This window comes from Copadichromis virginalis, linkage group LG16 (assembly GCF_057382275.1).
Source record: "Copadichromis virginalis isolate Kocher_CV1m ecotype Utaka linkage group LG16, C_Virginalis_male_GT1.1, whole genome shotgun sequence".
NCBI classification, from domain to species: Eukaryota; Metazoa; Chordata; class Actinopteri; order Cichliformes; family Cichlidae; genus Copadichromis; species Copadichromis virginalis.
In genome coordinates, this window is record NC_140633.1 from 21,367,432 (window position 1) to 21,392,300 (window position 24,869).

The 24,869-nt window shown below is 37.8% G+C and overlaps 1 protein-coding gene across 1 annotated transcript; it reads left to right on the top strand.

Annotated features, from left to right (window-relative positions):
- Positions 1-426: 426 nt before the first annotated feature.
- On the top strand, positions 427-14,290 carry LOC146690696 (OX-2 membrane glycoprotein). The gene is made up of 8 exons (XM_085433748.1): positions 427-506; positions 976-1,068; positions 1,630-1,701; positions 1,797-2,120; positions 3,300-3,629; positions 7,436-7,720; positions 9,559-9,660; positions 12,671-14,290. The coding sequence occupies exons 3-8, from the start codon at positions 1,638-1,640 to the stop codon at positions 12,676-12,678; spliced, it is 1,113 nt and encodes a 370-aa protein (XP_085289874.1). The 5' UTR covers positions 427-506; positions 976-1,068; positions 1,630-1,637; the 3' UTR covers positions 12,679-14,290.
- The last annotated feature ends 10,579 nt before the right edge of the window (positions 14,291-24,869 follow it).

The window sequence follows — 24,869 nt, forward strand, 5'->3', positions numbered from 1 at the left end:
CAAAAAATAAATTTCGCCAGAAAGTATGGTTTTCATTTTGTAGCAAACCGTGAACGTGGCTATATTATTTACATTTATCAGAAATGTAATTTATTTTACAATTGTTGTTTTTTCCATATGTAAAAACGTAGACGTAAAAAAATAAGCGCAACAAAAACGCACTTCTTACTTTTCTTTACTTCAATAAAGTTAATAAAAAATGTATTCAACCATAGCGTTAAATTGTTTTCATTGTTTTTAAATAAATTGCGAATTATTTATAAATATCATTTATTTAATCATTCATTCACTTTTTAATACCTGGGGACAAATTTAGAGAGGCAAGACTGGGATGGTTTTGGGTTGGACGTGTGCAGTGGAGGGATAGTGGAAATACTGGGAAAAGTATGCTAACTGTAGATGGAGTTGACAGGCAGGAGACGAAGAAGAAGATCTCAGCGAAGTCAATAGAAGTTTTGAAGGAGGACATGCAGAGGGATGCGACACAGGAGGATCTTCGGGATAGGGTGAGATGGAGGACACTGGAGGCCCCTAAAGGAAGCAGTTTAATGAATAAGATTTATGTATTTAGTATTTGTATTACATTCACTCGTCTCAGCCTTGGAGTAGTTTGAAAAATTGTTATGTTTTCTGATGTCATCCTATGAGGTTTTACCCAAAGTTCCAATGAAAGCCTTAAATTAATATGTTTTACTCAAACTTCTAATTTATTATAATGTGTACTTGACATCAAAATGAAACACTTGTCAGCTGCGTCCTGCAGTCCATGGTTGATTGCAGGCTTTGTGAAACCAGAAATGCACACAAAGTCCCTCCAGAGGGCGTTGTGAGCGCAAAACATGAGCTATGTGGTTCAGCCTGTTGTGGGCGCCTCACCGCAGTCCGTTGTTGGCCGGCTGGTGTTCACGGCGGAGTTTGATGTGCGCACAGTGGAAAAGAGTTGGATGAGTAAAAACGGTCTCTATCCTTTTCTAGAGTGAAGTTTCCCGAGACTGACAAATCATAAGGATGAGCGAGATGTTGCAGAGGTAGAAGATTTTAAACTGCTTGGCTTTTTGGCATACAAAGGTGAGTGATTTAGTCTCATGGGTCTATAATTTGTATATGATAGGGCTTTTGATTTATTAATCTTTTAAAGGAATTTTGTTTCATTCACTTGGTTAACAACAGGTGATCTGATTTCAGCAAAGTAGTACAACACTTATAATCACTAATTTCTTTGACGTGCAATTATCTACAGTTGTATTTAATTTGGAGTTTGAGCCGTTAGGCTTAAATCCAACCCTGAATCGGTTTAATCATCTCTACTGTGATAACTTTGCGACTTACTCAGGGTATCATCTGAAAGTCTTTGCGCACTTAATTTATAGATGTATAGAAATATTTTGAACTGCACTAAATGCTTTATGGAGTAAAATCTCTGTAAAAAAAATGTACATTGTTGAATACAGCAGTTTAACTGGCTTTCTGAGTAAGATAAAGTGAGTTTGCCTTTTCAGCCTTCATTCTGCATCACTGGATCATCTTCTTTTTTTTTTAATTATAAGAGAGGGTATATTCACACAGGAGCAGACTATAATCATTTGTTAAATCTCAGTAACTCTCGTTTTCTCTCTGTTGAATGAGCAGTGAAGAAGATGATGATCCAGGCCTCCTGTCTGCAGCTGTGTTCACTCTTGCTTATGGCAGGACGCCTACAAGGTGAGTGTGCCAAACCACGCTTATAGCATAAGGAAAAAGCTAAAGTGAGGATGTTCTGTACATCAGCTTATGATTTTCTCTGGTGGTTGTTCCAGCTAGAGTAACAGCAACCCAGCATCTGGAAGCACCGGTGGAGAAGCCTTTCACTCTGACCTGCAGTCTTTCAAAGGAGCGAGGTGAATCCCTGAGACAGGTGCGTTGGCTAGATGTCCAGAACAAGACCCTGCTGACCTACCAGCCTGGCAACAGGGAGAGTGTGAGCGGACAGCAGCATGTGGAACTCGCCCCGTCGTCTGCGAAGGACACCTCGTCTATCATCATTCGCAGGGTGGGCTTCCGTGATGAAGGCTGCTACACTTGCATATTTGACCTGCACCCTACTGGTTCAAAGCAGGGATCGACGTGTCTCACAGTGACTTGTGAGTAAGCCCATTAATGATAACAGATTAACATTAATGATCTTGGTGCAACAGCAGTATGTTATAGTTTAGGTAAATCCTGTGTGCTTGTACACATTTCTGAAGCTGTACCAATCTGTTACAGGACAGAATGAGTAGCTTGCCTGTATGGATTAAGGTACTGATCCTTTACAGCAGTGTTTCTGGCTCAGTTCAGAGACCTCTGGTGGACTTCAGTGCATTCTTCTCAGATTCCTGTAATCAACGTAATGTCTTCTGCTCCATAAAATGGCTAAAAATAAAAGTTTATATGATGCTGTTATTGCACTGAATGTAAAGTGAGTATCAGTCTGCACAGCCATAACTGAACGAAAAATGAATGAATTGTAATGCAAGCTGACCTACAGGCTTTGCATGGGTGAAAGTTCAAAATGTCTTTTTTTTTTTCAAACAAAAGCACACTAAACATGCAGGTCTCTTGTATTTAAACCACAGTGAAAATCTTCTATGGCATAGTAAGAATGGCTGCGAACTAGTTGGGAAGACCTGCTCTGGAAGCCAGTTTGAGTAATGATCCCCTTGACACAAGGAAGGAGGCAGATGTCATTCACAGGGTCAAACTGAAGAGCTCAATTGTTCTGAAGCGGAAGTAAAATGGCCTGTCAACTGGTTGATACACCTTTAGTATCATCAGTGTCGTCTGTTTTTGAATGAGAAAATGTGAGATGTGCTACAATAGCTGCTGGTATATTTGAGAAATAACAAAGATTGAAATTGAGACGCCACACGAGAATCATAAAAGCCAGTCAGCTGAATGGAGTTTCCATCATTTCTGTCCTCAGTGGTGCACCATTTCTTAACTGATTTTGGATGCCTGCCCTTTGCACCCGACCGTTAACACTGAAAATATGTGAATACTGATGTCCCTAACCACTGCTCACCTCTGAACAAGAGTTGATGAGTATGTTGAAACTCAGCCAGTCATGTTAATAAAGAGCCGTGGAGCAGTGGGAGGAGGGCTCTAACCAAAAACAGCTGGTGTGGATTCCAGTGACTGGTTTCTGTTTGGGCGTCTCATATTTCTGAATATTAACATTGTCCTGTTTGCACCCTTTATCTGCCTTTTTCTTTTCTTTATCTTATCTTCTCATCCATCATTCTTTCACTGACTAGTGTTTTTTTCTCTTTTTAAATCTCCAGCTCAAGTCACCGTTGATGGTAACAAAACAGCAGTTAGCGGCAAAAAGGTTTCCCTTTTATGCTCCTATGGTTTGCCAGAAAAAGTTCAACAGATAATGTGGAGGCACATTTCTGCTCAAGGAGAATCCACGGATGTAGCCTCCTTTGCAAAACGGAGCGACCCCATGATCGAGCCACCCTACCAGGGGAGAGTCTGGCTCACTTCCTCCCTGTCTGACAGTCAGCTTACCATCCAGCCTGTTGCCATCCAGGACGAAGGCTGTTACACTTGCATCTATGAAACACATTCTGATGGGCCGAAGACCTCCACAGTTTGTCTCTCCACCTACGGTAAACACCTGTTTTCACAGTGGGCTATTACTGGTGATGCTGTTGTGGTTCAGTATTGTAAAAGGATAATCCACACAAGAACTCAGTATTTGTACAAACCCTGAGACATCTTATGTACAATAAACTTACCATAAATCAGAAATGAAGCACAGTTTAAAAGTTTCTTAAAATAAAGTTTTGAAAATAAAATAAAATTGCTAATTGCTATAGTCATTAATTGTGTAATCTGCTCACACCAAGTGCCTAGTTAGCACAAATCAGAGGGAGTAAAAGAACAGTCTCTGTACTGTTGAAAACATAATTTTTTAACAATATGCAAAAAATAAGCAAGTCTGTGTAATATTTGCAAAGTTATCTTACAAAATTAGTTAAATGCTAATTTTGTAGCTAGCTCACCAGATAAAATGTAAACAGAAACATCTAGCCTGTTTCTGCACAAAGGTAATAAACACTGCTGGTGAATTTGCATTATTGTTTTGTTATGCAAAAAAGAAAATTTTCACATGATTCTGTGCAAAACTAATTGATAAGAACTCGTAGCGCCATCTTTACGAGCAATAATATGAATTTATCAGATTCTCACATCATTGTCCAGCCTTACCAAGCATTAGTTTTTAGACAGATGGTCTCACATTTGATTGAAGATTACTTTGGCATACAGAGTAGTTTGTGGTCAACTTAATGACTACAAGGTGCTCAGCCCAAATCATCACCCCTGCACCACCGTGCTCTGCAGTTACATTAGGCGTCTGTGCTGTTTTGCTGTGTTTGGTTCTCTCCAGGCACGGCACTGTACATCACAGCTCCGCTAAAGTATCATTTAACCAAGCGTCAGTGTTGTGGCTTGTTTGGATGTAACTCTGCAAACCTAATTTTGTTATAATAAACATTTATAAGTGTCTTTGGGGCTAAACTAATCAGCATTTCTGGAAGCTGTGTTCACAGTTTGAGGCACTTCTTCCTTCTTTGACCTTCTTTGAGGTCATAGTAGTAACAATGAACAGTTGTCCTTAGCAGTAAAATCTTATAACTACGCTTAAATTGAATAACTGTTGCTGTTAACACTGGGCAGTCTATGTCACTGTCTGGCATTGTCGATGGACAATGCCAGACAGTGCAATGTAAGATATTTGTCTTGAAGTAGTATAGTGTAGTTTATCCCATATCTGGTAAATTGTTTGGGTACTGTTATAAAGTATTCCCATGACATTTTACTGTTCACATTAATTATGTTAGTATAAAAAGCGAAATTCTTGTTTGGCCAAAGTCAAACTGAGGCTTTAACATAGCAATAATAAATTGCTTTGTGGTAATCGTGCAGTTTTACTGCTGGTGTTTTGTCCTGACAAGTCCACTTGTCAGCAGATCCCTCCCCTGCGAACTCAGCAAGGAAACAGACTGTACCAAATCGACTGTGATTGGTAAGATACTCACTTGATTTAGTTAATTCAGACTATTACAGTCTCATATTTGCTTTGTAAAATGCTTAAACCTACCCTTTGGCCCTAGAATTTAACTGGAAGTGATTGAGCTGTTCTGAGATTAAATTAAGCCCTGGACAAGTGGAAGATTTGGCTTGTTGGTGGCACTAGTTGAAATGTCAGGCGACCAATAAAGTCATTAGGAGTCTTAATCGAGGCACGCTGAACCAAATTACGCCCAGAATTTCACGCCAAATTTCCAAAGCAGTACATCAAATTGACATAGTTTGCTCTGGGCCAGCGGACCTAATCAAGGTTCCCTACCTCCCACAGAGCTATGATTTTATTTGTTGTTAGTGCGGCTGATACTTCAAAAGTCTTCAGTTTTTTGAGGCTGTGTTTTTGTAAAATAGTGTCACTTTCGCATGGAACGAAGAAAATAGTTGGAGCTAAAAGCCGAGAGAAAAATAAAGCAGGCAGGCTTTAGTGCAACTAGGAGACGATTTAACTTGGACATTTTTGGCAGGATAGACAGGTACCCCCTGGGATTCAGATAGGAATGTGCATCTTTTCTCCCAGATTTTGCCCTATGCACAATTTTATGATATCACAAGAGTAGACTGTTGTTAACACACAAACTCAGAACAGAACAGGAGTGTGTCCGTGCAAAGAATGGACCATTCGGAAGAACGATGGAGGCAGGGAACGAGGTCCTGATGCATGACTCTGTCAGTGTTTGCGGCAGACAGTGATTCCCTCTGTGCTTTGTTTCTCTCTCTCTCTTTATGCTCATTTGCTTTTCCACTTTTCTCCCATTCCCTTGCTCTCACAATTATCTCAAGAAACACACGTGCTTTTGTCTGAAACTGAACTGTACAGGACAGTAGGCGTTCTGGGTGCTGAAGCATGATTAGCATTAATGTTTTATTCTTAATGCTTATTGTTGCCAACAGGCTTCTAACTTCATTCCACTTTGGGTGTGACATAATGCGCCCTTCTTTTCTCCCACTTTCAGAAATACTGTTCAACAGCAATTATAGCCCATGCAGACACATTTACATTATCTTTGCTATTACAAGTATTCTTAATTACATTAATAAAAAACATGGTACTAGGCCAGACTCCCTTTGCCTTTAGATCTGACTTCATGGTAATTCTTCCTGGTATATATTTAACAAGGTGCTGTAATCATTTCTCTAAGATTAAGGTCCATATTGACATGGCGGTATCACACAGTTGCTGCAGATTCGTCATTTGAACATCCATGATGTGAATCTCCTGTTCCACCAAATCTCAGTGCTGCTTTTTTGGATTGAAATCTGGTGACTGTGGAGGCCTTTTTAGTACAGCGAACTCACTGCCATGTTAAAAAAATGATTTAATCTTTGTGCGTTATCCTCCTGAAAGCAGACCAGCAGGGTTAGTTAAACTAGAGTGTGAAAAACATGGAATGGAGAAATGTGTAACGTGATTTAAAAGCTCTAAAGAAGATTTTTCATACTACAAGTGAAGCGGTCACTGAGTTCACATCTTCACGGCTGCATTAAATTTCTGCATGAAATTATACATTTTCAGCTTTTATATGTCACAGTTTGTGGTTTATTTAAGTTGTAACACCAGGCTTGGCACAGTATACATTAGGTAATATATAAATCTCTTAACTTACTACAAATCTCAAAAGTAATCGCCACCATGAGGGAAAAAGCAATTACAATACTTTGATTGTTTTTATGTATATATTTGTGCCATTGTAATAGGTAACTACATAGTAATGAACGGGGACAAAAATGTACTTCCTCGTAATACATTTGCTGTTTAGGACACACGAGCATTACATTTTAAATAAAAGCCACAGTCATTCCAAGCTATGCAACACGAAGGCATTATTATGGTTTGGATTGTTGTCAGATTGATCTCAGATTTGAACCACCCTCTAAGGCTGTTGATGGGTGAAGTTTATCACGTAGAATTTGCAGAAATTGCTGAAACTCTGAATGCCAGATATCTGTGGCTAAATGTTTTCTTGCCAACAGAAATGTTCTGAGTTCCAGTGTATCACATTCCTTTCTCAGCCCAGAGAACAGAGAATTGAAAACAGCCAGATATTTACTTATGGATCTAAGGAGTGCAGGAATTCGCATATCTTAGCTGAACGAACCGAAAGGCTTTAAGGGTTTTATTAGATATGATTTTAGAAATTTAAATTAGCACACTTAGATGATGGAAACTAAAACAATGGACCAATTTATAGATTAAAGTAATCTGACACATGATTGATTTACCACAGCATGCTTTTCATATTTCACTGACTGCTTTTATTTTTATTGAAGCAACAGAAAGGTTTATTGCAATAAACTTGGATTTGTGTAAATTTATTATTCGCAGTGCTGCCAAAACCTCAGGTGAGCTACAAAACCACTTCTCCAGGGGTGATCGAGGCAAACTGCACCTCTGTTTCAAGGCCGCCGGCAGAGATTGTGTGGAATGTGGAGAGAGACAACCGCACCATGCACCCACCTGTGACAAAGCAGCTACCGCAAGATGATGGGACCACTCTAGTGATCAGTACGCTGACTGTCCAGTCTGGGTTGCTTAAAGACGTGTCGGTCAAATGCTTGGTGCACCACAAAGGGCTTGAGTCACCAATTGCTGTATCAATGAACACTAAGAGTAAGTTAGTGTTACTAATCCTTCTTCTTTGAAGATCTCAGCGGCTGAGCTTTTTTTGCCCTGAGCTACGTTATGTTACAAACTTAAAATGTCTTTCTGCAGGCAATACTACAACCCAGGATGAAAAAGATAGTAGAAATAGTTTTTAAATGTTCTCTAAAAGACACCCATAAACTGCATTGCACTAGTTCCCATACTTGCAGACCCATCCTCATCTTATGTAGGTCTGTTAGCCTTTTCAATTTTTTGCATAAAGGCAATCTTCACTTCATAACATGGTGAAATGAACATTTCAATACCACTCTTACCTTCATGAAAATGAAACTACAGTCAGCTGGATACCATACTTTAGCACAAAATCCAAGAATTCGATACTGCATTAAAAGATGAAACCTCAAGGGTCAAATCAAAATTGTTTTTTTAAGCTTCCTCATGGATCTTCTGAGCAGTGTTTCAATTTTCAACCCATGGACCCTGTGCATTAATATTATGCTCTGCTGAGCACAGAGGCAGTGTCCTTGGCTGATGCGGTGGAACTTGTTAGTAGATAGTCATACAGACCACTGCCCTTTCTCGCTTGACCACGATTGATAACACAGCTGGCCTGCTTCCTGATCCACTCGCCAGCACCGTCTCCTTCTCATGGCTTCCAGTAACCACAGGAGTCTCTGCACGATGCCTTGCAACTCATTAAAGCAGAGCCATGAATATGAGGTGCCCATAAAAATTAAAAATGCATTCAAATATAGCTCATTGTGGAGTGCTGTTAGCCCTCCAGGACTGTGGTTGGATTGTTCACCCTGTTCTGACCATGTGCAAATTTGCAGTGACTACTGAATCTCTTCTGCTGTGTTGGGGGGTTTAAATTTAGGGAAAAGCATAAAATAAGGAGGTAAAGTATGAGGTAGATTTTTCTCCAGAGAAGCCTGAATTATGATACTATAAATATTTAAATATACATAACATTAAACAGTAACTTACTTCCTATCTAGGATTCACTAAATGTTCAGAATTATCATAATGGCCTTACTGTCTCTCTATTTAAAAGTCTCAATCAAAGGAAGAAATTTGGAAGTGAAAGCTCAGATATGATGAGCAGGGGTACTGTAGAACAATGGCTGTATAAGCCCCCAAACCCCCCAAAAACTCCACAATGCATGCCATCTGTTTCAAGTGCTGGATTAAGGTATGATTTTTGCCTTTTTTTAAAGACAATATTGCACAAGCAACCTATAAAATGATAATTTGCTCTACCTACATGTCTGTTTTCATGCAGACTGAAGACAGAGCATCTTAAATAGAAAGTTACAGATGCTCATAGATGATTTGTTGATGCCAGCAATGCAACTCTCCCTTATTCAAGTGTTTATGCTAAGCTAACAGGCTGTCAAGGGAGCCTCTTAGTTTACTCAGCACCTCATGTTAACTGATAAGGATGAGAGTGGGAGTGATCACCAGTTTAAGTGAATCAGCAAAGTTGCTGAGTGAATTAGTGTTTTCCCATTCTTCACCAGTATGGTTAAAAAATCTCTGTTGTGTTTTTTAATGGTCTGGAAGCTTTGGCATATGTAAACTGTGTGCTATTGTCAGGTATTTCATTTTGTGGTTTATCTTGGTTTAATGGGTCAAGAGTGGAATCAGACAGTAACTAAATTAAATCTGAGATTTAATCAGGGCAGGTCTATAGCTGCAGAGAGGCACTTTTCAGTTTAGCACAGCCCTTCGGTACAAACAGTCACAGAAATACTAACAGCAAAATTAAATTGAAGAATTATATGTTTATCTATTTATAGAGATATTAAAACAGCTGATCAGATTTCTATATTTTTCCCTTCCAGTCGGGACGGCGCTCACCATCCTGATCTCAGTCACTACAGTAGCAGCTCTGTTAGTTCTGTCTCTCTGCTTCTGCCTTTGGAAGTGTTTTTTGCGTAAAGAAGGTGAGTATGCCCACTGTATAACTCCAATAATGTCTCACTGTCATTATTTGAGGGTTGTATCAGGAATACATATGAAAAATCTTGTGTTGATGTCCACACTCCTGTCGCTTTAGCCACCTGTCCACAGGTTTTATGTAACTAGTGGTGTGAGCTGGTCACCTCAAGTTAACTAGATTGCTTTATGTTCATAAATGCTACAAAACATGCAGTATCATTAAGAAATGAAAGCTTCAAAATACTTTTTGTCAAAACATTTGCCCTGATTTCTGATTCTGGGAGGAGACACAAATGCCTTTGTCAGAACTGGGCTCCGTGTCTGCCAAATCAAACATGCAGAGCTACACATGGTTCCCGCCCTTTGTAAACATGTGACTCAAACAGTGAACAAACTAAATTAATATTGGAAGTAAAACAGTATTTTTTATTTCAACGTTAAAGAACTGCTTGTGCACTAATATACTGTGCTCTTGATACTGACAGTCTCTTGGCTTGAATTGTTTTAAAGTTATTACACTTTCTCCACTCACTCCATCGTAATTCTCTTAAAGCCAAGAGATCATTTGAAGGTCAAGGAAATCTAATATTTGGGGCTCCTTCTCTTATTGTGGGTTTAGGCAAACTGCCTGGGTGCTTCAAAAACAATGAAGAAGCAGTTGCCAGGTGTGGTGTTCTTCAATAATAGTGTTATAATATTGAAATAATGGTCAGAAAGTCATTTCCCACAGGTCAGATATTGTGAAATGACTCCCAGTATCCACTCACGTCCATATTGTGGCATACACTGTCAAGTATATTTACTGATTTAGTTCCAAATTTGTGCCCAGAGTTGTGTAATTACCTTAATTGTGAGATTCCAATAAGATTTGTCAGTGTGTTATAATCTGCAAATATGTATTGAGTTTCTGTGTGTATAATTATATTAGTAAATGTTTTGAAAATAAAAAAAAATCATCTCTTTCAGTCTGAATACAGATTTGGAGATATGTGTACACATTTGCAAAATTACTACGCACACAGCTCCACATTACTGCACACATTCACAAGTCAAAGTGACTTTTTACGATATTCTCTTGCACATTTTGCAAATCTTATTATGCACCCATAGGTTGTAATGCGTTGTAAACATGTGCATTTTAATTATAATAACATCCCCATCGATAGGCTCTCAGTTATCACCAACTTACATCAGAATCAGAATCAGAATCAGAATACTTTATTGATCCCTGGGGGAAATTATTTTTTGTTACAGTGCTCCATTTTAAACCAACATTAAGACAAGACAGACAATACGCTAACTAAGAATAGTACAATATATACATATATATACATACATACATACATAAGTCACTTATAAATAAATATTTGGAAAAGAAACATGTGTAGTTGTAGCAGCAAACAGTGTGTTAAGTGGATGCGTTGTACAGGGAGATGGCCACAGGCAGGAATGATTTCCTGTGTCGTTCAGTGGTGCTTTTCGGTAATCTCAGTCTCTCACTGAACGAGCTCCTGTGACTGACCAACATGTCATGGAGTGGGTGGGAGGTGTTATCCAACATTGTCTTTATCTTGGACAGCATCCGCCTCTCCGACACCACCTTGAGGGAGTCCAGCTCCATCCCCACAACATTGCTGGCCTTACGGATCAGTTTATTAAGTCTGTTGGCATCTGCGACCCTCAGCCTGCTCCCCCAGCATGCAACATTAATATTTAGAAGCCTGGAGGAGCAGGAATTTATATTATATGTTGTTGTAAACTGGTTTTATTCATATCTATAAAATTACCTGATCTGTCTTGTCAGTTAGTTTTTAATCTGTAAACTCTGAAACTAGCTTTTGCTTCTAAACAGTATCTCACTTGTCTTTAGTCAACTTGTGACATAAATGCTACATTTACAATATTGAATATATGAATGGGAAAATGGGTGCTGAAGCTGCTGCACTCAGTATTTGAGATTCCAGTTGTATTTAATATTATCATTAACCGCATGGCCTAGGGGTAACTGCAGATTCACTTTGTGATGGTGGAGAGGAAAAACTCCCCTGTAGCTGGAAGTGCCTTCTGGCAGGACCAGGCTCAGAGAGAAGAAGGTATCTGCCTCAGTCGATCAGTGGAGAGGCAAAAAGAGTGAAAGGAGCAGCACAAAGCACAAAACCAACAAAAGAGTATGAGAGTGTAGACAAAAATGAATGACATGCACTATAAAGACTGAGAGTGAAAGACTTTTTTAATTTCAAGACTAGAAACTTCTAAAAGTCTCTGGTTCTCTCAGTTTTTTGTATTATTTCACTTTTTACAAGTTTCTATATTGATTCCATCTGGAAATGGGTTTCATAACATCCTCCAAGTTTAGTTAATATTTACAGTTAGGACTGAACATCGATGGTATGATATTCCTGCTTCATTGTCCTGTATCTGCACTCCATCTGCACTTTACTGACAAATTTAAGAGCTGTTTTCCGTCTGTGCAAGAAGGAAGTCCGAGTATAGCAGTTCTGACTGAATAAGGAAATCAGCCAAAGCCAAAGAAGTCAAAGAAAACTTTACAGACAAGACTTTTACAAAGAAAGATCTGATGGAACCAGTTCATACACTGAACAAAGTGAAGAGTTGGACAGAGACTAGGTTCTGCAGTTTTCCCACTTACCTCATCTTATTATGACAGGAATGATTTATGGTAACGAATTTTCCTGGAACTTGATTTTAAAAACTCTGATTGCAATAAAACTATATTATTTAATTTAATAATTTGTAATCCAGATATTATTACATATACTGTAAAAAATCAGTGTGATAGTCATTTCATGTTTTTTAAAACCTGCATGATCAATCACGTTTTGTCTTTTGACTTCGTGCCTCTGTGTTTTTTAGCATGTAGTACCTTTCCACAGTTAAACTGTTTCAGACTTTTTTCTGAAATGTAAATGTTAAATATTAGAAAAACCTTTATTTTTATACTTTATAATGCATTTTTAGATATTCTTTACTCTCTCCTTGTACTTTTGTTTTCAGCTGATTGATCGTAAACAAATGAGAACAGAGGCTGACAAGAAGATATGCTGGGAGCCAGCCTTGCAGAATTATTTCCCTGCATTATCTTCGTCTTCATCATCATCATCATCATCATCATCATCATCTCGGTACAAAGGGAAGATATTCTGACACACCTCTGTAGGATGTTCAGTACAATCCTATTTATGAGCACCAAATGGACAACACTTAACTCTGCTCTGCTGCTTCTGATATAATCTGCCAGACTGTCCTCACATGGTGTCAGTGAGAAACTCTTAAGCAGATCTCGCTGTCGTTCTCTGTGTGACTCTGTAATTGAATGAATCGATGCCCATGCATTCCTGAACCAACAGCAGCGTCTCTGTGCGGCAAATTAAAGTACTTGTTTGATAGCACATCGCCTGTCCTCAAAACACTTTCCTCTTTTAGACTCTGAGTCTTTTACCTGGTCTTTAAAGAAAGAGTGCACTGCTATTTTATATTTTTCATATTCAGCATTAGCAGAAACCAAATGTGTATTTGTATGTATCCATGCTGAAATTAAAGGCAGTAAACGCTTTATGTTTTGAAAAACGTATATATATAATTTTATTTTAAAACAGTGAAATTATATTAAATATTCCAAGATTTCGCTGCTCAGCCACGCCTGCACTGCAGAGATGTACTAACATTTTGGGTGATTTTTGGACAGTAGGAAAGAAAATGCCATCCCTATCTTTTAAATAACCAGCTAACTGTCACTATGAGCTGATACTTATTCTTCCTCTGGTACCTCAGCTGAAGACCCTGTCGCTTCAGTGTATTGTGATAGTTGGGTGGGGCCATCGGTAGTATTAGATGAACTAAAAGGGCTGCATACTGATTCCTTGTTTATGTAATATCTATTACAAACTTTTCTACACGTTTCAAAGTCTGTTTGTGTTTGATGTGTGTGTGCATGTGTGTGTGTGTCCATGTGTGTTCGTTAGAAGTTGAATTCCACGGTCAGATGGCTTGAATCAATTGCCTGAGGGAGCAACAGTAAAACCTTTTTTGGTGCCCCAGAAAGGAATGCGTGTCTTGTTCGATGCCTCCATCCTACAGTCATGGTTAGTGGTTTGAAAAATTGCTTGAGAACTTCACGTTAAACACCCAAAGAGAGACTCCACTCCTCTAAATATTTTTGCTCTGGATCAAAGTGGTACCTGCGTGCTTATATGATCAGCAATGAATTACAATGGCGCTTCTGGGTATTACTGTGTTTGTATGTGCAAAGCGGTGCTTTTAAAATGTTATTTCTCTGTTGAAATAATATTTCATTTCAAAGCATATGACTTGCATCTCTCAGTTATTTTCTTTGTAAACAGACGAGCAGCATGAAAGTTATTAGAGTTTAAGATCAGCACTTCATTCAAAAGCTACAAAAGCATTTAAGTAGTACTTACCTGTATGTGGAGTTTGAGCATACACAGTGATCAGAAACATCATAATTCTGAAAGTGGGTTCAGATTTTTTTAATAGGAACGCAAGGTAGCGTCCAACAGGAAAAAAAAATCAAAGGATGCACGAATGACTATTTACATATGTAAAGTTAATGTAATAAATGCAACAAACAGAATAATAAAAGTGTTTAAAAATGCATTCAGACTCTCACTGTCATCCTTTCAGCCTTTTATCTCAACTTTGTGCATTTCCGACTATTTTTAGAAAAGCATCACATTCCTTTCAGCTGTGCCAAACCTGGTGGCCAGATGCTTTTTTTTTTAATCCCAAGCCAAGTTGTGGTGGACATTGCCAAGCAAATAATCACACACATATTGTGCACACTTTTACTCAGGGAGTCTGCTAGCCATGTCAACTGAAAGATAACATTTACTATTTATGCTTTCTATTAGATATACGTTTGTGTATTTAACCCAGCACCTGTATAAAGACAGCATAAATTCAGATCCGACTGCATCTGGATTTATGTGAGAAGTGTAACTAAAACAGTGCTTTAATTAAGCAGATATCAAAATAGAACCAAGCTAAAAGATTATGTTATTTCTTTTGCTATAATGAATAAAAATGCTTAACACCAGAGTGAAATCATTCAAATGTAATAGTTTTGCACTCCTAATTGAGCCCTGCTCCCGTATAATCCCCTTGGAGACATCTGTATTTTTAGCAAAACCACATGCCTTAGCAATTCTTAGCATTTTTTTTACCCTGTCAAAAGGTTTGTTGCACAGCTGCAGACTTCTGCCAGACAATGATTAAAATCGCACAGTTTCTAAACCTGTAGTTGTCTATTTGCATTTGGTGGGAGAGAATGTGTTTGAATCTGCATGTGAATGTTTATAAGGTGTTTCTCAGGTCATTCGTTTATGTGAAATCTAAGCAGTCTAGGTGCATGTTTGTATGTGTAAAGTATGTGATACGCGCGTTGTGCTGTAGTGAAGTGGTACGGTGGGGTGATGGAGTGGGTTAGGATTATAAATCTGCACATACTGCTGAAAAAAAATTAAACAAATACTTATTGTATCCTCCCCCCCTCTCGGGAAGGCCGTGATATTCCTCTCAAGAATACTTTTTTTTTTTTTAAATTGAAAATCCCCGTCTCACTTGTCATTTTTCCAGATCAGTTTCCAAGTTTAAACATAATGTAAAAGCTTCTTGTGTTTCTTCACTTCACTAATATTCATTATGTATTAGAAAATGTTATGCTCGGACGTCACAGATGTTACTCTCGATCATCACTTTGGAGGAAGATGACACACACTCTGCGTTTCTGCACACATTGTGGGAGGTTTTTTTTAAAAGCTGCCTTGATGCAGAAGCGTCCACAAACTCGCTTTGTGACCTCAGAGGCACCTTCTAATCTGGCCTGTTGCAAGCGCTGCCTTCGCACTGCCTCCGTGTGCGCTGTCATTTTGCAGGGGCTTCGTGAATCAGGGCTTTGTCTAACCGAGGGAAAATACAATTACCAATGTGTGTGTGTGTGTGAGAGAGAGAGAGATACACGGAGAGAGAGAAAGAGCATGCACAGAGCGCCTGTGTGGGCTGTGACAGCCAGACACCGATGGTGAGAAGAGAAAAATTCCATTCACAGACAGAAAGTAGTTTCCTGACTCATCTCACATATTGATTAAGAGTCGCATAGAACATGTAGGCTATATTTCAACTTCTCTGGGTATTCCCCCAAGTTATTCCACTGAGAATAATGGAAGAAAAATGGGGCACATTTTTCAATAGAGATTTTTTAGTGAACGGTGGATTAGAGCATCAGGATTTACAACAGAAGGAACATAATAATCCATAAATTTGGGAGTTTTTCTCGTGTGACATGTGTGTGTGTTGAGCAAGATCATGAGTGATCAGTAATTTAAGGTTTCACAGTTATCACTTTGCAACAGCAGTGAATTCGCTTTAAAGGGTGGGGAAGCAGTTTCCTGTTTCCAGTCCTTCAACTGAAAAGTGGTGACCTTAGAGAAACTTGCTCTACAAATTGGGATTTTCTTCTTGATTTGTTGGTCAGAACCTGTTTTTCCATGTAAAATGTGACAGCAATGACAGTGTCGTTACACACTTTGATCAGTGTTCCAAAATGTAGGTTTTTGTTTTGAAGAAGTCTCCGCACATGTCACCAATTTTAGCAGACTTGTTTATTAGCACGTTAATAGCCTACGTTTTAATTATAGAAGAAAACAGCTTCATATATCACACTTCTAACCAGGCTTAAGAAAATAAAAATATGAAGGCAAGGCCTCTGTGAAAGAAAAAAAGAAACTATTTTATTGCAGGCTTTTTTTTTAAATATTTCTGTAAAAATTGATATATAGTATTTTGGGTTTATTTAAGAATTTTCCTTTTTTAGTAAAATGCTTCAACCTCACACACCCTCATAAAATGATCCCAAGTGGCAAAACCCCTCTTATGTGGAATTACTCCCAGTTAATGTCTTAAGAAAAGCCAAACCTGTGACAAGAGGAGATGAGTCACAATAGATGAGTCTACTATTACATATAATTGACATTCTTTAAATCTTAAGTTGGTTTCCTCTAATTTTTGAACTCTTTGAGGCTCTAAATAGCTAACTTTTATTTCACAATTTATAAGGCAAATGCCCAAACTGCTGTATTACGTAAACAATGTAATATTGAGGTGGAGCAACTCTTACCACGAGGTGTCATTGTCAGAAATCTTTCTATCTTTGACTTCCTGCACACTTAAACTAAACCGCACTGATGCGGTTGGCAGACAAAGTGCCCCGTTTCTGACGGTGGCAGTGACAAAAAGAATGAGCCCTGTGTGTGGGACAGATGTGAGATGACCTGGTAAAGGTGCTTGCTCATATCTCTCTTCACACTCACACCATGTCTGTCTGGTAGTTCTGTTTCACAACAAGTAATGAATGGACAGGTAAGTAAGTCAAATGATAAGCTCAAGTAAGAGGAATGCAAAAACGTGCAATAAAATCACTGCATTGATTAATGTTGCAAACAACATAATGGTTCCAAAGTCACAGATGAGCCAGTGATTACAGTGAAAAGCTGATTTCTCTTTTTCACATGATTGCTAGCCTTGACAAATCAACCCAATGACTGAACAACACATTTTCACTGAGTCTGTGCAGAACAAATCTATTTACGCACTGGATTTTCTGCGAAATCATTGTTTTTAGTTTGTTTTCCGTATTGCTCACTGCAAATGAAGAATATAAAGAAAGTAATATTAAAACATAATAAAAAGCAACATTGGAACGAATCTGAGCGTGAGAGTTGCTGCTTCTGGTCTACTCAGAATAACTTCAGATGTCCGAAAGCACACCTACACAACCACAAGCTTCCTCTGTTCACCTCTTCTGCAGCATGGTTGATCGCTTATCATCTGCTCAACAGCACAACACAGCCACACGCCAGTGCACTTTTTTTCATTTAACTTGTGCGTTTTAAATTAAAAACATTTAGGAAATGTTATTTTGACAGCATATGCTGGGTTTTTAACTTGGTTAATGAACCTGCTGTTTTCCAGGAGGTTTACTGCAGTCTTGATGGTTGATGAAGTCATTCACAGCAGTCTTGATTTTTTTTTTTATTTGTTTCTTTCTTTTTCAGTTTGGAGCAGAAGGCTGGTTACCACAGGGCAGGAAAGCTTGTGGCTTTGGTGATTATGCAGTTCCTTCCAATTCTTTTTTCTATACTAAACGATATTTGTTACCCAACTAAAAATAAAGCCAGTATGGAAGTGCAAAATGCTTCCCTTTCTTTAATGGCTGCTACAGGCTCCTGTGTTAAAATACCCAGATTTACAGCATAAATACAACCAGACACAACAAATGGGATTTTGTTCTCTGGCTTCTTCTACCTCTGAGACAAAAGCACGTTCCGGGGTTTTTCTTTTCCACTTAATTATTTTAAAATATTTAATTTAATTTTTTGTGTGTGTCTTTGTGATCTTGGGAAGATACTCTTTGTTTTTGCTAGTAAAACTTGGCAACTCATTTATGATCAGAGTGAATTACAGATTGCCATTGCCAAGCTGGTATCCAGTGCCAATGTTGGCTGAGAGCTCTCTCCTCCAAATATGGTTGCATCAGGTGACAATAGAGGCAATTTTTGCTTTGGAGTTCTTTGATATTTAAGAATCCTTGTTTTGTGCCTGAAATAACCCACAATGCACACCCACATTTTCTGTTTTACTAATCTGTTCACAGTTGTTTGAGTCGAAGATTTTAGACCAGATGGCATCTAGTGATTCTCAATAGTGCCTGGGTGGTTTTCAATGACTTGCCTCTCCAGACCATAATCACATCCTCACATTAGGCATTTTCTAACAGTAGATTCCTTTACTATGTGCTGTGCCCTGATATTTTACAATCTTTCATAACAGATGTACGGTTTTTTAGTAGCCTTTACATCTCATTGTAAGTTTTCCAGGTACAACAACATGTATAATACTGAGAAAAATGCCATTTTTAAACGTATTGTTTTCATTGGGGCGATCGTGGCTCAAGAGTTGGGAGTTATCAATAAGTTTGATGTGTCACATGGCCCTCTTCCTATTGAAAAAACAAAAGTTGTATCCAAGATGACTGACTTCTAAATGGCCACCATGGTCACCACCCATCTTGAGGAGTTTGCCCCCTCGCATATACTAATGTGCCACAAACAGGACTTTAATATCACCAACCATTCCCATTTTATTACAGTGTATCCATATAAATGGCCCACCCTGTATTTTAGAAAAGGGAATTAATCATGTTTTTGTGATATACCACTGGCCAACAGGCCAAACAGATTGCAGTTTTGGCTGTGGCTGAAGCTTCAAGGGGATTCTGTTCAGCTTTCATGAGACTCATTCGAGGATAGCATTTCCCTGCCCACAATATATATGTTGGGGATGGGGCACTGCTGACTTCAAGTGAGGGTATAGACAGGCAGACTTCCTGTCTGCCTTTCTATGCAGGCAGACTTCCTGCCTGTATAGAAAGGTAGGTCTATCACTTCATGACTGAACTGCTGGGGCTTCTAAGCATTTTCACTTTGCATTAATACTGTGGAATATCTGATTGTGGAGAATAGGAGGGAAGAAATTTCACAGACTTCGCTTATAGTGAGCTCTTTAGAGCGCCCCATTCTTTCATAAATGTTTATTTAAAGGCTACATTGTTGGTACTTGATTTTGTAGACCTATAATGGAACTAAAAACACCTGAATTCAAAAATTAAAAGGTGTGGCCCAATACTTTTGTCTATCTCAAACTCTTCTTCAAAGGTGAGGGAAGGTGGAGCAGGAGAGCGGCTGATGGATTAGTGGCGGCATCTGCATCTGTTTGGTAGAGCAGGTGGATATTGGTCAGTCTGTGTTCCTACTCTGAATTATGGCTAATCTGTGGGTGACACTTTCACACAATTGTTTGCAATTGTTTACAGAACTTAAATGTGTTTTTCACTGCTTAAAGTTTCATGTGGCACCATTAAAAAAATTTAACTTGTATCTGTTCTGAAAATTGGGTTAAATAATGTCTTTGTTTTGCTTTGTTTGCTTGTTTGTGAATGCCTCCAGTTTCAGACCCACACATACAATGACTCAGAGAAATCTGAGATGCAAGGGAAAGAAGTCCATGATGTTAAGGACTTCAACCTCCAGCAGTTATAAAACATGGAGTTTACGCTGGCAAATAATGGTATTTGTTTGTATCATAAGCTGGCGTTCTCTAATTCTTCCATTCTCATTTGCTTGTAGTTTCTAGTACCTTTAAATAGCTAATCATTGCTACCCTTACTTGAAAAGTGGCACCAACAGTAAGGTCATCACCCAAACTGCAACACTAAGTATATAAACATGTGGTTGAGGTGGAGCACCACTTGCCACATGATCTCATTGAAACCTTAAATCTGTCCATCTTTAATTTCCTGCACATTTAAGTTAAACCCCACTGCTGTGGTCAACAGACAAGGCGTTGTATTTCTGACACTAGTGGTGACAAAAAAACAGAGGCCTGTTTGTAGGACAGAAAAAGGTATGAGATGAAATCATGGGCTTTTACAAATATTTGTTCATATCTTCAAGCATCTCTGGTGTTGTTACTGTATTTTGCAACATGCCATGAGTGGACATGATCATTTTTTATCTGTTTAATCTCCTTAATATAGGAACAATAACGAGCTCATTTAAGAGAAAAATAAAAATCTGTCACGTTTGGCATCCTGTAACAAATCAGAAGACTGCATTACAAATATCAGTAAGTCTGTACAGAACAAATCTATTCCATTAATGAATTTTATGGCATTGTCAAAGTTTTGGCCATCAGAGTTGAATATGTTTATTTTTTTTTAAAAATTCCAACTCAATTACATGGATTTGAATGGGGGAACAAAGTCATATCAGAAAATAAAAAGAAATTCAAAATAAAATAAAAGCATTGTCTGGATTAAACCTGAACGTGAAAGAATAAAGTTGCTGCTGCTTTTGGTCTGTTCATGATAGCTTAATAGGACACACAGTGCATCTACACAACCACAAGCTTCCTCCATTCACCTCGTTTGCAGTCTTTCTCATCACATTATGCCACTTCATACAGTCATGTGAAAGATAAAGTTTTCACACACCCATCAATTCATCAGACTGTGGAATCATATCTAGTAGCAATAATTTTTCAGTCCTTTGAGTTTTGAAGCATTTGTTTTTGTAAACTGTCTTGAGATTCAGCATTTATCAAATCTGGGTTGAAGTCTGTACTTCGACTAGGTTGTGGAAACACCCTGATTCTTTTCTCTTTCAGCCATTCTGTCATACATTTGCTATTGTACCTGTGCTTGGGATCATTGTAGTGTTGCATGCCCCAGTTTTGGCCAAGTTTTAGCTATTGGACAGATGGCCTCACATTTTACCTCGAGAATACTTTGGTATACTGAGGAATTTGTGGTCGACTCAATGATTGTAAGGTCCCCAGCTGCATCACAAACCAAAAAGCATCCCCCTTCCACCACCTTGACTGAAAGTTGGTTTGAGCTGTTTGTGCTGATACACTTTGTTTGGTTTTTGCGAACATTTCAACTTTGATCTCATCTGTCTAAAATATATTATTGCAGAAGTTTTGTTGTTGTTTTTTTTCAGATGCAACTTTGCAAACCTAAACTATGGTAGAACACTTTGTTTGTTGGTTTTTTCTCCTGGAGTCTTTGTCCTGGTAACTCTTCCAAACAAGCCATAATGTCTAATGTTTTTTTAATTGTTCTGTCACAAACTTTAACAGGCCTATATAACCTAATCTAGCCTCTGAGCATTGCACTGTCAGACCTTGGAGTGAATATATGGTGTTTTGTTGCTCTAGATTGAAATTGCAATAACACTAAGTGCAATACTCTCTCTGGCATCATTGTATTATACTCATATTGTATGCATTTGTACTCTATTTTATTCTATTTTATTCAATTGTATATAGTATTTTATTTTATTCTATTCTATTGTGTACTGTATCTTATTGTTATCTTATTCCAGTGTTTTTCTTTAATTTTTCTATGCAACTTTGCACTGTCCACTGCTGTAACAAAACAAATTTCCCACGCGTGGGACTAATAAAGGTTATCTTATCTTATCTTATCTTATCTTATCTTAGATCAGCCAACTTGGTGAAGATCTATTTAGATTTACTTAGTTTTTCACAGAATTATATAGTCAAACTTTTTTCTTTACATGACTGTACTGATTTACACTTTTACACAATTTCATCCACAAGTAGCCATTTCAAATGAAAAAAAGTGAGGGAATGTTGATGACAGCATATTCTGGATTTTTAACTTGATTGTGCCATGGTGTGCTGTTCTACTAAACCTTGTTTAGTAGTATGTCTGTGGTTGATGATACCATATACTGCACATTGTTGATATTTAAGTGCTGGATTTGAAGCTGAAATCTGATGCTCATGGGGCTGGCAAGTTGGTGATTCTGGTCTTTCAGCAGTGAAAGAAGACTCTGGGTTTTTAACTTGGTTACTCATGTTGTGATATTTTCCACCCTGTTTGGTAGCGTGTCTATGTTTGATGATAACATATAGTGCACATTGTTGATATTTAAGTGCTGGATTTGAAGCTGAAATCTGGTTTGAACAGGGCTGGGCTGCTGGGGAGGTCAGTGCTCCTGTAGAAAAAGTCAATAATTAAATTACCCATTTTTAGATGGTAAATTCAATAAATTTAGTTTCAACTATCCCCCAAAAAATAAATAATGCTCTTACGTTTCCAGTCATAAAAACTCTGGAAGATGAGGGCAGTCAGTATGAGAATCAGAAGCACTATGCCAAAATAAATGTAGAAGTATGGCCTCCAGTTCTTATCCTCATTGTGATCAGGGCTCAGTGTTGTTCCTACAAAAGCAGAATCACCAGATCAGTCGTGCTAAACTGCATCCACGAAAATGTTGGCAGTGATTTTCTGACAAATAAAGCTTCTCACCTGCATTTTTATCATTATTATCGGGGGTTTCAATCCCTTGGTACAGAATTAACACTTCATATTTTATTATTTTATATTTTAATGCTGATGAAGAATAAAATATACCTGAAAGCATACCTGATACTGAGATGATGATGGAATGGCTGATTATGCTGCCATTATATCCTAGTAAACCACATCTGTACATGCCATCGTCATGAATGGAAATCTCCTTGAAATTTAAATATGAGATCAGCTTATCCTTATCAGGATTCTGTGTTATCTTCACATTTTTTGTTTCATGAATCCGTTCACAGTTGACTGAGCCAAAGAGTTTACACCAGGTGACCTCCAGCGTTTCTCCACAGTGTATAACCGGACAGCTGACTGTCAGACTTTGTCGTGGAGGAGTCTTCCAAGTGCTGTTTCTTCGGACCATAATCGCAACATCACACGATGCATGTAAACCTAAAAATAAGTAAAGAAGAGAGATTTAGAGGTGATAATAGTTTAAAACTGTTTTTCTTTGTTTTTTAAATTGTTTTGAACATTATCTTATTTATATCTGATTGTTGTATAATTAAATTATTGAGTTGATTAAAACAGTCACTGTATGTAGGAACTATTGCATTTTTTGACATTACTCATAGTTCTTAGCTTGACTACGATGCTTGTTTTACAATCTTAAGCATCAAAGTGTTATTCCTGTCTTACACTACTGTTGTAACTACTAATAGCAAAACATATATTATGGGCATCAAATTGAAAATAAGCTAATACCATTTATAAATTATATTATTAATTTCAAGCATTTTACATGTTTTCTTTGTTCTACTGCGAATAAAATATGATTTTATAATATATGCAGATTTCTTGCATTGTGTTTTCATTTACATTTTACTAAGCATCCCAACTTTTTTGGAATTACACAAATTGTCATTTTCATACTAAAATTGTCAACTTTTGTATGTTGAAGATTAAATCTTAATTTATGTGGTTAAAATATCATTTTGTGATTTAATATCAGTATCACACATCAAATTTGTATCAATTCTACATGCTATGTTTAAGTTCAGGATTCAGCAACACACATGAAAAAACAATAGAATAAAAGAAAAAATAAAGATCAAAACAAGATAGGAACCAAAATGGAATGGGAAAGCACTCATTCTATGGCAGTGCTCATTTTGTGCACTCCTTGGAAGGAATACAAAGATTAAACTTAAGAATCAAATTACTTAAGAGCTTTCGCTTTTTAAAATATATTGCAATACTTTTACTATCATGACACGGTGTCATGTTTCAGTGTACCGAATTATTATATCTATGTCTCTTATGTTCTACATTCCAGTCTTGTGCTCTCAGTCTTTACTTTTCAGTCTCAGCAAACAAATATCTCATTTGTTTAAGTTGTTCTTCCATCCATCCTTCCATTTTTACAATTAGTTTATATTAAATAACTTATCATTAATAGAAGAGCTTCAGAAAAAGCATTAATAAAGGTTTACCTTTACCGTGTCCATCTACAGAGACAAACACAAAGCAGCAAAAAATCATCAGAGAGTTAAATCTGTCCATCAGGTTCATCATACTCACGACCTTAAATTTTCAAATCATCTGTTGAAGGTACTGCAGAGGCTTCTTGTACTTGTGAAAAACTCACCACTTCCTTACTCCCTGCATGTGTGCTGCACACACATGTGCATTTCATGTTGTTACATGTTTTTTAGTTTCAGTATTAAGGAAGAATGAAGTTACTCCATTTCCTCCTCGGTTTGTTTGTTGTTTATATTTGATTTTTATATTCCTTCTTAGCATCAAGGGCCTTTTGCAGCTATTTCCACTTCCTTTTTATTTCCATTAGCAGTCTGGTTAGGGTTTAAAGAGTTTAGTTCCTTGTGTTATTTTCCTTAGCCTTTACCTGTGTGCCTCTGTGTTAGGTTATATAGTGTTAGGGTCTTATCTCTGTTTTTGTGATTTCTTGTTTTACTTTGTTTTACTGTCATGTCTCTCTTGTGTCATGCCTCTGCTTTTATTTCCTGTCTGTCTTCATCTTCATTTTGTTCAGCTGGGTTGATTTTCCTTTCGGTTTTCACTTTACACATTAGTAAAGACAACTTAACATTATTAATAAGGTATTGGAAAATTTACCTTTAAACCATGAATGAACCAGTAGACTTGCTCCAGAGTGAGAGTCCCTGTCCTTCGTGGAGTCCATGCTGGGATGCTAGATAGTGCCCTATTCAGAGACTCCATTCTTCCTGCTGGGCAACATGTGAACAATGACAGTGAACTCTGAAAGGC

What these genes read in the sequence shown, in the direction of transcription:
- LOC146690696 (XM_085433748.1), top strand. Translation starts at nt 1,638, where the DNA reads ATGATGATCCAGGCCTCCTGTCTGCAGCTGTGTTCACTCTTGCTTATG. An exon ending in TATGGCAGGACGCCTACAAG is followed by an intron (nt 1,702 to 1,796) that starts GTGAGTGTGCCA and finishes TGGTTGTTCCAG; the next exon opens with CTAGAGTAACAGCAACCCAG. An exon ending in TGTATCAATGAACACTAAGA is followed by an intron (nt 7,721 to 9,558) that starts GTAAGTTAGTGT and finishes TTTCCCTTCCAG; the next exon opens with TCGGGACGGCGCTCACCATC.